This window comes from Bubalus kerabau, chromosome 8 (assembly GCF_029407905.1).
Source record: "Bubalus kerabau isolate K-KA32 ecotype Philippines breed swamp buffalo chromosome 8, PCC_UOA_SB_1v2, whole genome shotgun sequence".
Taxonomy (NCBI): domain Eukaryota; kingdom Metazoa; phylum Chordata; class Mammalia; order Artiodactyla; family Bovidae; genus Bubalus; species Bubalus kerabau.
Genome location: NC_073631.1, coordinates 41,386,074 through 41,403,639, shown reverse-complemented (window position 1 = coordinate 41,403,639; position 17,566 = coordinate 41,386,074). Strand labels below are relative to the sequence as shown.

The 17,566-nt window shown below is 34.7% G+C and overlaps 1 protein-coding gene across 10 annotated transcripts in view; it reads right to left on the bottom strand.

The window, feature by feature from the left end:
* CACNA2D1 (calcium voltage-gated channel auxiliary subunit alpha2delta 1) overlaps positions 1-17,566 on the bottom strand; it is a 533,324-nt gene that overhangs the window by 203,684 nt on the left and 312,074 nt on the right. For all 10 annotated transcript variants that reach the window (XM_055590113.1, XM_055590111.1, XM_055590110.1 and 7 more), the window contains exon 5: positions 5,991-6,032. In XM_055590113.1, the coding sequence (XP_055446088.1) occupies positions 5,991-6,032 (42 nt within the window). The remainder of the gene's footprint in view (positions 1-5,990; positions 6,033-17,566) is intronic.

The window sequence follows — 17,566 nt, the reverse complement described above, 5'->3', positions numbered from 1 at the left end:
CAATTTTTATTTTGTTAAGCATTTTCTTAAGTTTTTCACACAAATATAAGGATATTCTTAACAATAAAATAACTCAAATTAGTACTCTTTAATTATTGTTAACACACCCACATGCATAAATGTGTCCCCATGTGGAACTAAAATTACTTCAAATCAATATTAAATGTATTGTAATAATATAATAATTATTCATTTTAAAAATTACACTCACTAATATTTCTAGATTGCCTACTGTAAGACAGGGAATGTTCTAAATGCTTTATATGCATTAACTAATTTAATTTTCACAGTAACTGTATGAGGTAGGGATCGCTATTACCTTTATTTATTTATTTATTTATTTATTTATTTTATTTTATTTTTAAACCTGAAACACTGTATTAGTTTTGCCAAACATCAAAACGAATCCGCCACAGGTATACATATGCTCCCTATCCTGAACCCTCCTCCCTCCTCCCTCCCCACACCATCCCTCTGGGTCGTCCCAGTGCACCAGCCCCAAGCATCCAGTATCGTGCATTGAACCTGGACTGGCAACTCGTTTCATACATGATATTACACATGTTTCAATGCTTTTTCAAGCCAAGAGGGAAAAACAGAGAGGTTAGGTGACTGCCAAATCACCAGGCTAGAAAATGGTACATCTGGAATTCAAATGCTTGCAGTCGAACTCTGGAATAAAATCTCTTAAGTATCATACTCTATTTCCTCCATATAACAATGTACTGATAATAATTACTGATAGTAATTACATGTATAATTACTGATAGTAATTATACATGTATGTATTGTTATTAATTGGGGAAAATAGTTTCATATGGAAGAATTTAGGAGTGAAATATCATATCTCTATTTTATCTGAAAATATTTACGCAAATACTAGATACAGCAACTATGGAGACTCGGTTTACTATTCTTTCTTTTTTATATTTAAAACACTTTTCCTGATAAAAAGTTAAAAATTAATCTTACATTAAAACATTCTATGCACATTCATGCTGTATTCTCTTTGAAAATGAAATTCAGCAATCTACTTTTATTAAATGCAAAATTAGACAAAATTTAGTTCAATGGACTAATAGGCTTGATTTCACATTTCATAAAGATTCATAAAAACTTAGTTTATCAGATCTCTTCAGTCTTAGAACCAAAATTTCTGATCTTATATTACTTGTAGTAACTGCCTACAAATATTCTAACTCTAATACTTATTCTCAACTTGAATCAGTTTTAGACACAGGGCAAAGCAGACCGTCTGTCTTTACTTAGTCCTCATGACTGAACCAGAGGCTAACGGGAAGAAGGAACACACGAGAGGAAAGGAAGGAACAAGGTCCACTCTGCTCCCATCTTCAAATGTCTATATTAAAAAAAATTAATTCAAAGACAGTCCATAGTCAAAGCCAGTCTTGCCAATCCTCTCTTAATCTTGTTTCCACCCAACCTTGAAGCAAAACAAACATTTTTTTTTTCTACCATGCTTGCAAAGGGTTTCCTATTTACTTTGTAAATACAGCACCACCTAAAAAGTAAACGATCTTCATGAATGCTATGTAAGCAACTGGGGAACTGAAGCACATAACCAACTATTCCATTTAATAGCATCATGTCAACAATTACTCTAAATCATTAAAGAGAGGAAATGAGTAAGACCCTTATCTCAAGACACAAAAATTTAATAAAGAAGATTATCCCTATATAAAAATACTTAAAAATACTATAGTGTATGGTATTAGACCATTAAAACCAAAAATGTGTAACAAGTTATTTAGGGTACTCAGAAGAAGGAAATACCATTTGCTATCTAGAAAAACCAAGGCAGGCTTCAAGAGTAGGTAGTATCTGAATTAGTTTTTAAAGAATACTTAGCACAAAAACTGTCGGATATTATAATCAGGTAATTAGAGGAGAGAATATGCTAATATAACTAGCACAAGGGACAGAAATGATTATCTTACACTTCTAGCATGGCTACATACCTTATGTAACTTATGTCCACCAGGAGAATTGTGGCTAACCACATAACCAAATAATTTAGCCCAGTAATACTTACATTTTGAAGTTCCAAAGCAAAAATCTGTGTGAATGACTACAGTCATAGTTTTTATATAATATTACACAATCCTAAGGGACATTACTTTTACCCTTATTTCAGTCACCACTTTAGCTAAATCTGGCTGTCACTAAGTTTTTATTTTTATACCCAGAAGGTGAATATAAATAGCACTGATCTAGAGTAGCATGGAGATTATAAAAGGCCCCTGAGGAACTGTCTTATATCAAAGTCCTTGAAAAGCTTACAACCTGACAGCTCTCCACAAACTAATTCAGATGTAGCTAATAGAAAGTTACACTCCAAAGAGATAACTGATCAGCTTTAAATGCTTGCTTTACCTTTAAGTGAGGCCATGTATCATCATTATAATGAATAAAACAAATAGATTACACTTGAATGTCATTCTTTATATTCAAATCTTAATTGGTGATGGACAAATAAAACAAACATGGAAGAAAGGAACAATTAGTCTTTAACTCAACATAAACTTAAGTTATGGGCTTTTACATATGATTTACTTCTATTATGAAAGCTACTTTTTCCTCATTTTCATCTACTTTTATTCTACACACCATACCCTGCCTTCAAGACCTTTCCTTAAATGTTGGTGTGCTGAGGATTCTATCCCTGTATTATGTTAAGGCAATTCTACATTATTTTTTATGTGTGTAGATGTGTGATATAGACAGAGAATAAAACAACAAGGAGAGTGGAATTGAGGCAAGCTGGAGAATGTATGACATCCAAAGGCAACAGCATATCAAAATATGTCTACAGTTAAATCTGGCCTACCTATTTTCTATAGCTTCACATTACTGGCAAGATTTCAGCCCCTTGGTTTCAAAATTCACTCATAGGTTAAATATATAACTATTCCAGAAAATAGAAAATGTATTTAGATCTCAGATATTTATATCCCATTCAAACATATGAGGACAAATTTATTAATTGATAACACTATTTCAATATTTAGCATTCCAATTAGTTCCTGTGTTCATTAGCTATTAGATATTGATGTATGAGATTATAAATTCACATCATATAATCTCCAGTTGCCAATTTTTCATAATGAATATGGCTTTGTGGAATTTGAGCAATAAAAACATAAAACTAAATTGGTATATGCTAGTTTCTCAGTCGTGCCCGACTCTTTATGACCCATGGACTGCAGCCTGCCAGGTTCCTCTGTCTGTGGGCTTTTCAAGGCAAGAACCTAGAGTGGGTTGCCATTTCCTTCTCCAGGGGATCTTCCCAACCCAAAGATCAAACCTGGGTCTCCTGCACTGCAAGCAGATTGTTAACTGACTGAGCTACCAGGGAAGTCCTAAATTGGTATATAGAAATACAATTATGTAAAGTTTAAAAATAAAATAAAATTAAAAAAAAAAAGAAAAGTGAAATAAATAACAGTGAGGGTAAGCCAATTCAAATTAAAACAAAATGCCATTATGATTGTACTAACATTTGATAAATAAAAATATCATTACACATATAAAGTTGGAGTATAAGAACCAACTAAATCCAACCATATATTGCAAAATGTTTGGTGAGGGTGAATTAATTTCATCATCTCTATAAGTCCAACTTCATCTGATAAGCAATAATCTTAAGAAAAAAATGTATAACCACTAAAAGTCCTAAAGTGAATATCCAAGTTCAGTGTTTATACACTTCTTAACTGTCTTTCATTTTCTTAAAAAACTAGGCATAAAACCACCACAGACCCAGCAATCCCACTCCTAGGCATATACGCTGAGGAAGCCAAAATTGAAAGAGAAACATGTATCCCAGTGTTCACCGCAGCAGTGTTTACAATAGCTAGAACACGGAAGCAACCTAGAATGTCCATCGACAGATGAATGGATAAAGAAGTTGTGGTACATATACACAATGGAATATTACTCGGCCTTAAAGAGGAACACATTTGAGTCAGTTCTAATGAGGTGGATGAACTTAGAACCTATTATACAGAGTGAAGTGAGTCAGAAAGAGAAAGATAAATACCATATTCTAATGCATATATACAGAATCTAGAAAAATGGTACTGAAGAATTTATTTACAAGGCAACAATGGAGAAACAGCCACAGCGAACAGACTTACGGACATGGGGAGAGGGGAGGAGAGGGTGATGTATGTAAAGAGTAACATGGAAACTTAATTACCATGTATAAAATAGATAACCTACAGAAATTTGCTATATGGCTCAGGAAACTCAAACAGGGGCTGTGTATCAACCTAGAGGGGTAGGATGGGGAAGGAGATGGGAGGGAGGTTCAAAAGGGAGGGGATATATGTATACCTATGGCTGATTCATGTTGAGGTTTGACAGAAAACAGCAAAATTCTGTAAAGCAATTATCCTTCAATAAAAAATAAATTAATTAAAAAAAATAAAGACTATATATTTCTATTGCAGAAAACATTTTGGTCACAGTGATCAAAACATATGCATTAAGAACTAAATAATACTAAACATAGCACAAAATGTTATAATTGTTGTACTATAAATCAGAATTTTTTGCTTCATTCCAAGTTGAAGAATTTGACTATATTAATATGTTTACTGTGGTGTTGGAGAACACTCTTGAGGAGAGAGATCCTCCTCAAGAGCAAGGAGATCCAACCAGTCCACCCTAAAGGAGATCAGTCCTGGGTGTTCATTGGAAGGAATGATGCTGAAGCTGAAACTCCAATACTTTGGCCACTTCATCCAAAGAGATGACTCACTGGAAAAGACCCTGATGCTGGGAGGGATTGGGGGCAGGAGGAGAAGGGGACGACAGAGGATGAGATGGCTGGATGGCATCACCAACTCGATGGACGTGAGTTTGGGTAAACTCCGGGAGCTGGTGATGCACAGGGAGGCCTGAAGTGCTGTGATTCATGGGGTCGCAAAGAGTCGGACACGACTGAGCTACTGAACTGAACTGATAGAAGTCACTCAATTGAAGAGGTAGATGTGGGCACTAATTTCAATATGCCAGGAAGAGCAAATTGAAGTTAAGTATAGAAACTACTAATTAACTCCCAACTAGTATTCTCTCTATTCTCTCTTTGGTAACAGAACCTTATATTTTATTTGTCTACATGCTTATGGGGAGGTGGGAGGAGGATGGGGAATTACACTGCACATCTTCTGGCAACCAGGTAACACTAGTAATTAAGTAGTAGACAACAGGTACAGACAGATGTGTCTTCTGTAATTTCCAGAATATGACCTTCAGTGCCATCTGAGTCCTTTCTGATGTACAGAATGCAAATATCATTGTGGATTTTGCAGCATCCATTTTGGACCATAAAATAGAAAAGCTATTTTGAGGAAAGGAAAAATCATGAGAGAAAGATTTGCAGGGCCTGGATTATAGAGAGTTGCTCTATTAGGCCTTGCACACAGAAAGTGCCATTAGAGAGGAATAATCTTTTGTCTTGCTTTAGCATTTTCAGTTTAGCATATTACAGTCTCTCTATAATAGCTAAACCAATACACCAATCATAAAACACACTTCATTTTTCATTCACCATCTAAGGGTTTAAAAGAGCAATACTATTAACATATCTAAAGCACTTTAAACTACCCCAACAAAGTTATAATGAATTTTAAAATATATTATCTTACAATTCTTTACAAATTCTTAAAAATTTTATGTGAAATGGCCCAACTCCAGCAAACCTGATGAAGTTAGCAGGATTTCAAGAATACGTAAAACTACAATGAAATTTTTGGATCACAGAATTAACTGTAGCACATCTAAGATGAGAGAAAAACAGTTTGAATGTAAATAGGTGTTAATGCTTATAAGCAACTACAATTTTAAAGCTGGATGGGAACATGAATCCAACTAAATGTACTACATGGTCAGATTGTTTAGAAAGCCATTCACCCTAGTCTAGTTAAGTTTAGCCTGTAATGTAACGTAAAACTTTTAATACTCACATCAAGATCATCCTTTGCATTGTAGTAGACAACTTCATTGCTCTATAAAAAAAGGAAAAAGGAATGTTTTATTGATTTGATTAAACACATAAAAACATATTGGAGCAAACATTAAGTATATTTTATTCACATATGAAATAATAAGCCTCACATAGTATTCCTTTTATGATATATTCCACAAAGATGCACAAATATTAGCCAATATTTTCTACAAGAACATATTAAAATACTATATCAGTGACATTAGAAAACCACATCTTGCAATGGGGCAAAATATCTCAGTGCAAATCTGAGGTCAATTTGTCAGGAAAAAAATTGAAAATTCCTTAACACAATAATTTATACATACACACACACTCTCTCTCTCTCTGTCTCTTTCACCTAAATCATGAAATGATAGATAGTATAATTCTAGACAAGTGAATAACTGGCTTGTTAAAATCTGACTAAAACCATGACGTTTAAAACATATATATCAAGTGTTGAAATTATTCTTTGAAGAAAAGTGTAACTGCATGATATTGGCAGGAATTTCTTCAGGAGACTCAGATAAGGAATCAAGATTGTCTGTGAAATTAGACAGCAAAAATATCAGATAATCCAACACTCTAATGGTCTCATATTCTACTAAAGTAGCAAATGAGTGTTAACTTTTCAAGAATGAATGTGTGTGGACATTTTTACTAGCTATCAATGTTGCTGAATATGTCTTAAGTATAAATTATGGATATAAATTGTGTTACAGAGGAAAAATGGAAAGGAAAGTGGGTCAAAGAACTATCAAGGAATTTTACATTCTTGTTCTTTCTATCTACAAGGCTAGTTCTATGCAATTTAAAAATAATACATATATACTGATTTCTTTTTTATTTCTTTTCCTGAAATGATTGAAGATGCGTATTCTTCATCTTCTGTATGTCTTTTGTATTTTGAGTATCATGTAAAAGTGTACTTTTCTCTGTCTCTTAAACATTTACAAATAAGGACAATCCAAAAGTTTACTAACAAAAACACAATTGATAGAATTTTGTTTAATTACTTGGGGAAAACAGACTAAATTAGTGCTTCTTAAAGTATGTTCTAAAGAAAATTAATAGTTCTTAAAGATGTAATAGATTTTTTATAGTCAAAATTATTCTATGGTCATGATTTCAGAATAAATGATAAAGTTAAAACTCTCTTTTCAGCAGGAATTCATATAGCTTCAGTGTATGAATGCACATTATAATCTCCAAAAGAAGAAAAAATTGAGATCTTGTTTTGTTTTGATTTGGGCAGGGGCACAGATTCTGCCTATTTTTTGATTTGAGAAACATACTATGATAATGAAGATTTATAAACTACAGATCTCTCTGAAGACCAAATTATCAACCAAACACTACATAAATAAATATAAGAATATATGACTTGTAACACTGAATGAAACTGGGGAGTTTTAATTTCATTTGGCATCATTAACATTTTTAAAATTACCATTTAATATTAGTTTTTTCAAAAAGAATAAGTAGCTAGAGAATTTTCACACACATAAAACTTCTATATCCTGGAACATTTCCTACTTATAGCATTAGGTTTGTAACAAAGGTAAAATACACATCAGAACTCATCACATACATAAATCAAGAGAATATTTGGAATTCTCCTGAGACTCAAATCCAATTACTAGTTTATTGATCCCTCATGGAGCCCTGTAATTTATACTTAGGAGACAATTTTCAATTTAGATTGTGGATTCTATCAAATGTTAAAACACTGAATATGTTTACTTCATTTTAGATATTATGTTTGCCAACTGATTACTTATATTTACCAAATTGGAACATGTGGAAAACAAGGTAAAATAGCATTAAATTTCACCTGGTTCAGTAGCATCCTTTCAACACTCATTCAACACCTATTTGTAAATACATCTGTGCCAAGAAAGACACAAAGTAAGTTAAAGATACCCACCTCTATTTTTAGGTAAAATAAAATGTTCAGATAACTATATAAAATAATTCATTTATCTAGGATCACACTTAGTCCATGGAACCAGAGCTAATGGACTACAATGATTACTTAAAATCTTTTCTTATGTGTGACATGTGGTCACAGTAACAAAGAGAATTTACTTAATATATACAAGATGAAGAGTATCACACAGTTTTAGAAGAGGATAAGGTGTGATAAAGAAACACTAGTTTTAACTCAAGCTAAGTATTTGACTCTATTAAGATAGACTGTGACTGAAGTTGAAATAAAAATTAAAATAGAGAAAAATCTTTTTGAGAATTTCAGTATTTTTCCCTTGTTACTGTATTATACTTTATATAAAACCTATAAAGCTGTATATTGCTGCTAAAATTGTTATTAAAAATGTGTATTGCTAACTCTATGTAACTTTTATGTATGGATTTTCAGACAATTTTCTGGAAATCAGAAGACATATAATGCCAAACCTGGCTTTTTAAAAAAAAATTTTTAAGCAAACTGAAAACAAAACATATTATGCATAAAGTAATACTACATGCTAAACATCAGTACTTCTTGTGACTAGGTATTTTATATTTCTACATTTAAGGAGCTCTTTCCTTATAAGTCTAACATGGTCAAAATATCAGTTCAGTTCAGTTCATTTCATTAACCCAGTCGAGTCCAACTCTTTGCAACCCCATGGACTGCAGCACGCCAGGCCTCCCTGTCTATCACCAATGCCCAGAGTTTACTAAAACCCATGTCCATTGAGTCAGTGATGCCATCCAAACATCTCATCCTCTGTCGTCCCCTTCTCCTCCCACCTTCAATCTTTCCCAGCATCAGGGTCTTTTCAAAATAGGAAAAGCAGTACATCAAGGCTGTATATTGTCACCCTGCTTATTTAACTTATATGCAGAATACATCATGAGAAATGCTGGGCTAGATGAAGCACAAGCTGGAATCAAGATTGCTGGTCAAAATATAAATGCAAAGAAAAACAAGTGTGTCTTTTTTATATGACAACAACATATCTCAGAAGTACTTAATCAAACACATGTGCTTAGACAGGCTGTTACATTTCAATATGAGAACACAGACCTGAGTGGAATGTGCAACTGATTATGTCCACTGTATTAAAACAAAATTTCTTCTCTTCAATAAACGTGACATTGCTTTTGGCTCAGAAGCTTTTCTTTAATCTTTATAAGTACACTTTCCTTTCTCAAACCTCAGACTCTGCATTGACAGCATGAACATTGCTTTATTCCCTTATTTTATCTAACAGAAAAGCTAAATTGATCAACATTAGTAAAGATAAATCACCATAGGGTATCAGGACTTGGGAAAACTTTAACTCTGTATTTAATCTGTCAACCTAGTCCACCTACATGGCAGCATGATGCTAAAATAAATGGCAAATATCCATGCGACCTTTAAATTGTGTAACTATATAAAACACATTTTAGGTCATAATTCATCATAATTTCTTGTGGAAAATTGCAGTGATTTGCTTTACTGTGGCTTTTGTTTGCATAATTTCAGAGTTCTTGATTTAATAATAATTTTGAATATAGATGAGAAAAAATCATAATTTTAATAATAATGATAATCTTAATTCTCTTTCTTATCACATTCATTTAGAGCCATCTCTTCTGCCTCACAGAGGTACATATTAGCTCTGCTATTATATATATATGTGTGTGTGTATATAAATATATATATTTTTTTTCAGATGTGTGCAGCTACATTAAACTAAATCAATCTGAAATCAAATCACATAAATCACTGAATCACCAGACTAATCCAGAAACAATCTTTAGACGATTGGGTTAAAGGACAATTTCCAGGAATAAAGGACAATTCACAGTGAATCAGGCCCACTTCTATGTCCTGATGTTTACATGGGGAAAATTTTTGGTTAAAATGAACTGTATGCTAAAAGAAAATTAGGGAAAGATATTGTTTAAAAACAGCTAATAGTTAATGGTCTGTGTGGGGGAAATTGGAGGAGAGGCAAGAGTATCAATCAGCTGAGTTCCTTCTCCCTTTACCCTGCTTCTGCCTCCATCTCACCTAGACTTTGTACAGGAAGATATTGAGGTCTCATGACCAAGAGATGAAGCCACACACCCCACTCATTCACCAGTACTCTTCTGACGTCACTCTGTGCTAAATGCTGGGGAAACAAAGATGAAGACTATTAACCCTGACCTAAGAGTCAAGTTCTGACTCTCCTGATTCACATGTGACAAGATGTGGAGGCAGTTGGGCCAGTTGCTTCAATCTGCTATAACTGAAGAATATGTCTTATCATACATGGATGGTATGACCATATAACACAAAACCTTCCTAGATATTAAAACAGGTGAAGTTAAGAATTTCAGATATTTGAGACATTCCTCCTCTGTTGATCAACTCAAGCATGCGTGTTTGCACATGTGTGTGTATGGTTCTTCCTAAATCGTTTACCTATCCTATCACTCAAAATTCTTTCAGTCCCTTTTCCAGAAGGTACACAGTTATATCAGTATCATTTAAGACTGCAAAACTATAGTATATAAACTAATTATCACTGGCACAGATTATAGAATTGAATCATCTTCTTTCCCTGCTATCCTTCTAGTTAAACATTTTCATGCAAATTATTAAATAACATCATCTTAGAAGATATTTTACACCCAAACACGGGGGATATCAGTGGATTTCAGTGCATTATGTGCGATCTGATAGGATAAAGCTAGCAAGAGCCTCAAACTAGATTCATGGATTAGTTACACCTTTAGAGAGTTATTTTTCCTAATTTAAGCACCACCAGATGACAAGAACAAATTGTTTCTGATTTTTAACCAAGTAGTTTAGTTATTTATTATCTCCTTGAAACAAATTTACCCAAATGGTTCATGCTAATACAATACCGCTGTTTACTGAAATTTAAAACATCCCCTAGCAAGCTGACAGATAAATGACTTTAGTTTATCTGGGAGTCTACTGGGAGTCAAAAATTCAATCTGGATAAGATAGACCATTCCATCATAAAAACATACTGTGAATGACAGTACCTTGCATGCTACTTGCCTATAAAAGGCAGCCTCTGATGAATAGTTCATGTTAAAAACCTGAACCATAAGCACAAAGCTTCAATCTGGGAATAAGATGTTGCCAAGGATAAGATTTAAGTGTTCGAACCAAATATTAGGATTTTATAGCCAATATCTGAAATATATGACACATTTAAAACTCAAATAGATATTAACTTCCTGTCCAAGTTACTAATTTTATTTTCTGGGTTATACACTTGACTCTACATATGATCCACGGCATGAAAATTTGGGGGCAACTCTATCGCCTGCTAAATCACTTAAAACAACAACAATAACAACTCATTTTCATTTTATCTTTATTTCCAAATATGAAGTCAATAGGATGAACATTAAGGATGTGTGTGTGTGTGTGTGTGTGTGCGCGCGCGCGCGTGCGTGCGCACGCGCTGTGCTCACTCAGTTATGTCTCTTTGTGACCCTATGGACTGTAGCCCACCAGGCTCCTCTGTCCATGGGATTCTTCAGGCAAGAATATTAAAATGGTTTGCCATTTCCTCCTCCAGGGGATCTTCCAGATTCAGGGACAGAACCCATTCCTCCTGCATCTCCTGCATTGCAGGCAGATTCTTTACCACTGAGCTACCAGGAAAGCTCAACATAAAGGATACTCTATGTTACAAAGCAGTTGTGTTAATGATTCCTGCCAAACAAGGACCACACTGTTTAGTTCAAATCATTTAAATTTCAAATTTTTTTGATTAACATATCGTAGTAACAATTTGACCTGGTAACCAGAACCAGCCTGCCAGTGAAGCTGACATAAGAGACATGCGTTTGATCCCTGGGCCAGGAAGAATCCCTGGAGGAGGGCTTAGCAACCCACTCTAATATTCTTGCCTGGAGAATCCCAGGGCCTGGTGGGCTACAGTCTATTGGGTCACAAAGAGTCCATCATGACTGAGGTGACTTCGCATGCATGCATACAGCCAGACACACCACTACTATTGACTGTGCCCAAATCAACCATGGTGCATGAGCTGGGATAACCAGGAGCCCCGGTGTGTGAATACACTGTGTGAATAAGACAACTTAGGAAGATGTTTTGGTGAGGGAGGGGGTGCAGAATGTATATGATTTTGTGTGTCTTCGTGTGTGTTTGGGAGGTAGTGTGAATGTAAGTGAAGTTTCCAAAGATAGCTTAAAAGTAGCTTGAAGCACTAAAGACAGTGGTTCTTAAAAAAAATTTTTTATGTCATTATATCTGTGTGGGGTTTGGAATGATGAAAATGTTGTTTATGAAAAAAAAAAGAAAAACATGGGCACAGGTCCATTTAGAGATCTGTTCCCAGATCACTAGATTGAAATCATGTGATAAACCTACATTGATTCACATTATGCATAAGAGACAATAAAGAATTGACATCAAGTGCTGAGCAGAGTGCCTGTATGGGCCCCCTAAAAATTATAAGCTATTGTTTTACAAATTGAAACATAAAAATCAGGAATATCCATAGAATTTACCTATTAGCTTTATCTGGTAATTACTTATGAATTAAAGTAAATGTTTACAACTTTATGTTCTTAGATCACATACTATGCTTGAGTCTATTTAACTCATGTAAAGTCCCTTCTTCAAAGATTCCATATAACAGAATGGTATTACTAGCTGTTATTTTTAATCTGATAAATGAAGGGATTTATAAGAAAATGTGCCATCCATGGGGTCAAAAGAATCAGACACAGCTGAGCTACTGAATGGACAGATAATGGATAAATGACTATCACAAGCTTATAAAGAACTATTAGAAATTTGGGAGTAAAAATAACAACAAAATGCACATATCCATAAATGCTTGCATAAACACAGGCACATACACTGCATCAGAGTAGAGAGAAAGTATATAACTTCCAAAAAGCCTCAATGAGTTAAAATAGAGACCACTTTCACTCTTATAAGAAATCAAGATAGAATTCCAAATGGACTGTGATTTCAGAGTTTCATGTTTTTGAACTTCTGAGGAAATCAATTCCTAATAAACATTAAGTGCAGCAACTTATTTCTTCATCTGGTAAATTTTAATAAGAATCTGCTTGTAATCCTTTTTAGTGTTCCAAAGGGCATCAATAAATACATTATTTAAACTATAGGACAAAAGCAAAAGTAGAATATAATAAGATAAATATGTTATTTTCATCTACCAAATATCCCAGGAAATGCAGACCAGAACTGAACAAACACATCTAAAATGCTGATGACCTAGCTTTAATTTCCTTTAATCTATGATTCAATTGAAGCTTGGGATATCATCAACTAAAACATTAAAATTTAATCCACCAAAATATTCTAGTTTCTATACTTCTCCCTACTGATTTACACAACTCATAGATTTTCTTGACTCATGACCAAAGTTCACAGCACTTGATCTTAACAGCATATGAGTAAATTCCTAGGAGTAAATATGTGTTAATTTTTCCAAAGGTAGTACTGAAGGAAGAAACAGACAGAACAGGCTCCATCTTGAAAGCAGGACTCCACCTTGGGCTAGACTGTGGACTTCGAGCCACATGCCCAATATCTATGCAAATGACATACCAACTGGAAAAGCAGAGCCCCCGGATGGAAGAGCCCCAGGGCTCAAACCTAGACTCTCTGACACCTAAAAGAATACCCTAATTATCTGTGTGACCGAATAGAATCATAAATTCTATTATGCTTATTCTTATTGGGGTATGACCACAGGCCTATTGGTAATTGTCCACTGCTAATTACCTAGGCTTAAAGCATATGAATCATGGGTTAACTCTGATTGTATCTTTCTTTTCCTTTGTTCAGACTAGTTTCAGGGAATTTGGGGAGGTGGGTTTGGACACGTACACTTGGGGTATATAAGGTTTTCACAAAAACTGGTTGGGGTCCTTGGGGAGAAATTCTGGAGCAGACCAGAATGTGCCACCGTTCCTAATGGAGATTCTGGAATAAATTCTTTCCACACCTAAATTATAGCCAGGAAGGTTTCTTTGTGCAAACAACTTCCCCAGCTTTTCTAATTCAAATCAAAGTTAGGTATCCCTGTTAATGTTTCTCACAGCACCATCTGATATTTTTATCCTCTATAAATCAAGGAGAACCACAGTAGTTATCATACTGGGTATTGCATGGAATTAATGAGTGCAAGTCTGATCCAAAGATCAGCTACAACCCTTTTTGCAGTCTGAGCCCTGTGAGGTGACAGTCTCCATCACTTTTGCACTCCGCATGTGGCTGGAGGTCCATCACAGTTAGGTGCCATGACCCTTGAACAAGCCTGTCCTCCTCTGCTCAATATCTTTACCCTCTACAGACGAGGTCTTTAACAACAGGTTTCTAGCACTGTGTGAATAGACACTGAGACTAGGTTTAATTAGGGAGGTGATCCCAGAAAATACTGCTAGGAAAGTGGGGAAGTAAGACATGGTGGTGGAGAAGTAAGACATGGTGGTAAAGCAGTTCAAAACAAGGTGTGCTAGAGAGCAGACAGCCAACCAAGTTCCTCCAAGAACGCTAGGACGCTCTCAAACATGGCTCAACATTGTTATATCCGAAGAGTGAGAAGACTGCTAGTATTCACCCACGCCCATCACCACTGGTTAAAAGCATTGAATTCTGTGAATTCCTGACTCCATAGAAAGCCCTCAAGCAAAGATCTATGTATGCTTAGAGTAGGAAGCTAGACAACCGTGTGTGTGCTCTGAAGAGCTGCGGGCAGGAAACCAATATCTGCCACAGTCACATAGCGAGTCCATAAGAAACACTTACTGAGCACGTGGCTCAATCAACAAACGATTTTAAATACTGACTAGCTGGCATTGTGACTTCCTGAGGCTTCCATTCTTCAATTTTAAATGAGTCACTGGACAGCCATGGTCTCTAGAATTCTTCCATCTATATATTTTGATGTGTCCACTAAGTAACTATTTTTCTTTAGATTACACAAGACCCAGTAGCTGTCTGCCATCTATTTTGCTCAATGAGGCTTTGATAGATTTGCTTCTCTTCTCATTTGAATATCCAACAAAACTCAACTGTCTTTCAATTCTTTAAAACAAAGACAAAGCTATTTCTCCCCCACTTCCCCTCCTCTCCGCCCTGGTCCCCGCCACACTGAAAATGTCTCTGACATATTTCTGTAGAAACATGTAAAAGCATAAGAAGATTCTATACTGTTATTTTTCTTTATGTCTTGAAACGTCAAGTCAAAGTATATTCATTCATCTCTGAAAATCAGTAGCTGTTTCTGAGGATGGATGTTTTGAGATAGAAGCATCCCCAAACTAGCTTAAATCAACCCCTTGCCTCCTAGCACACCTATTCCGGCACTCTTTTCATTATGGTAGAAAGGAACTGCTCTAGATCAATTGCTGCTACCTTTCATTAATATAATGGAATGCCATTCAGTTTTATTTAAACTGGAGTAGAAATCAGTGTTTTTCTAGGGGATAAATTACAGCTTAAATAATTTGAGCTACCTCTCTGTGAAAATAATTTTGCTCACAGTACAAAAAAGAAAGGTTACTGCAGAAGAAATAAATGAAATAATTTCTGACATTTTGAAGCACTCCATTCCATCTGAATAATACATAACTGCTTTGGAAACCAACAAAAAACTTCCTAGTAGCATATACTTCATTAGCCTAGTTTTAGTAATTGCATTTAATTAAGTCATAATTCAAAGTCATAATTCAACAGTTTTAAATTCAAACTGTTTAGTGATTCAGATATAACTTATCTCTAATTAAAACATGTATGATTGTTAAAATGTTAATTTATGAAAGTCACAATCCAAAAGATTCTCAAATAATCCAAAAGACTGAACAGAGTCCTAAGGAGTATAATGCATTTCATTTGTTGTACAAAATTTTTAAACGACGGACAGGGAAAAGGAATTCTGTGGACCATGCTCAGTTCCTCAAATATGATGTTCTTGAGATTGATTGGTTTGATCTCCTTGCTGTCCAAGGGGATCCCAAGAGTTTTCTCTGGCACCACAAATCGAAAGCATCTAAAAAGCACTTTTAGAATTCTATTCCTTTGTTCAATTCTTAGTCTGTGGCAGCAATCGAGTAAATTGATACAGCCAAAGTTGTTTTGTCGTCTCATTTATTAGCTAGGCAAAGAACTCCAACTTCAAAGGGTTGCAATGATAAATTTAAGTTCTGACTTATTTGAAAGAACTTTGAAATTTTAAGATGTGCATAGATTATATATACAACTTTCTAGTATTCAAATTATTTTAGGACTATTTTATACAATTATAATCAATGCCATTACTTAAGTAACCAAAAAGTATTTGTTTTAGAGATGTGATTATATAAACAGAACAGACTAAGAGAAGGTTGAAATGGAAATAAATATTTCCTAAAAATAAAAAAAGGCACTCAACTTGGTTAAACATAAATAATGATTTTTGTTGCTGCTGTTGTTCAGTCACTAAGTCGTGTCCAACTTTTTGAGACCTGAGGAACTTCAGCATATCAGGCCTCCCTGTCCCTCACTATCTCCCAGAGTTTTCCCAAGTTCATGTCCATTGAATCAGTGATGCTATCCAAACATCTTATCCTCTGCTGCCCTCTTCTTTTGCCTTCAATCTTTCCCAGCATCAGGGTCTTTTCCAATGAGTCGGCTGTTTGCATCAGGTAGATGAAGTGTTGGAGCTTTAGAAATTCCAATGAATGTTCAGGGTTAATGTTCTTTGAGATTGATCACTGGTTTGATCTTGCTGTCCAAGGGACTCCCAAGAGTCTTCTCTAGCACCACATATGGAAAACATTAATTATTCAGCACTCAGCCTTCTTAATGGTCCAGCTCTCACATCCATACATGACTATTGGAAAAACCACAGCTTTGACTATATGGACCTGTGTTGACAAAGTGATGTCTTTGCTTTTTAATACACTCTCTAGATTTGTCATAGCTTTTCTTTTCAATAATAACACTTAGACAGTTTTTAAACAAGAAACTGAGGGAAAAGAGAGATTGATCAGCTTAAGTACTTGACTAATTGACGATATTTTAATCACAAGAGGCTGATGTCACTTCAGCGGAGAGCAGAAATCTTGCAAAAAAGCAAGCCAATTACAGAGTTGTCTACAGTTTAAACTATGCTTCCAGATGTGTTACTGAACAAAGGAGCACACAGGCATACTCATCTTTTGATGAGAATCACTTCTCTCCTAGCACATAAGAAACTCAGTATGAAAACTATTTTACATTTAAAGAAGAAAGAGATTTCAAAGTTAATATCTAGGTGAGAATAGAATATATTAGCAGCCAATTAACCTTTACAGACACTATTTCCTCCCTAAAAAAATTAGAAAGCTGTGTTTTTTCCTCCAATCTGTTGCATATTTTGGCATCTTTCATGGATTATTTGTTTAAAATAGCTCTTCTAGAAACACCGAAGAGAAGCAAGTAAACTGAAAGCAGGTCAAGTTAAATTATCCTCTATATTTCATATTTTAAAGGTAAATTTGTCAAACTATATATCAACAGAGTACAAGACAAGCTAAAAATTATTAACCAAGCTGATAAATACCAATATA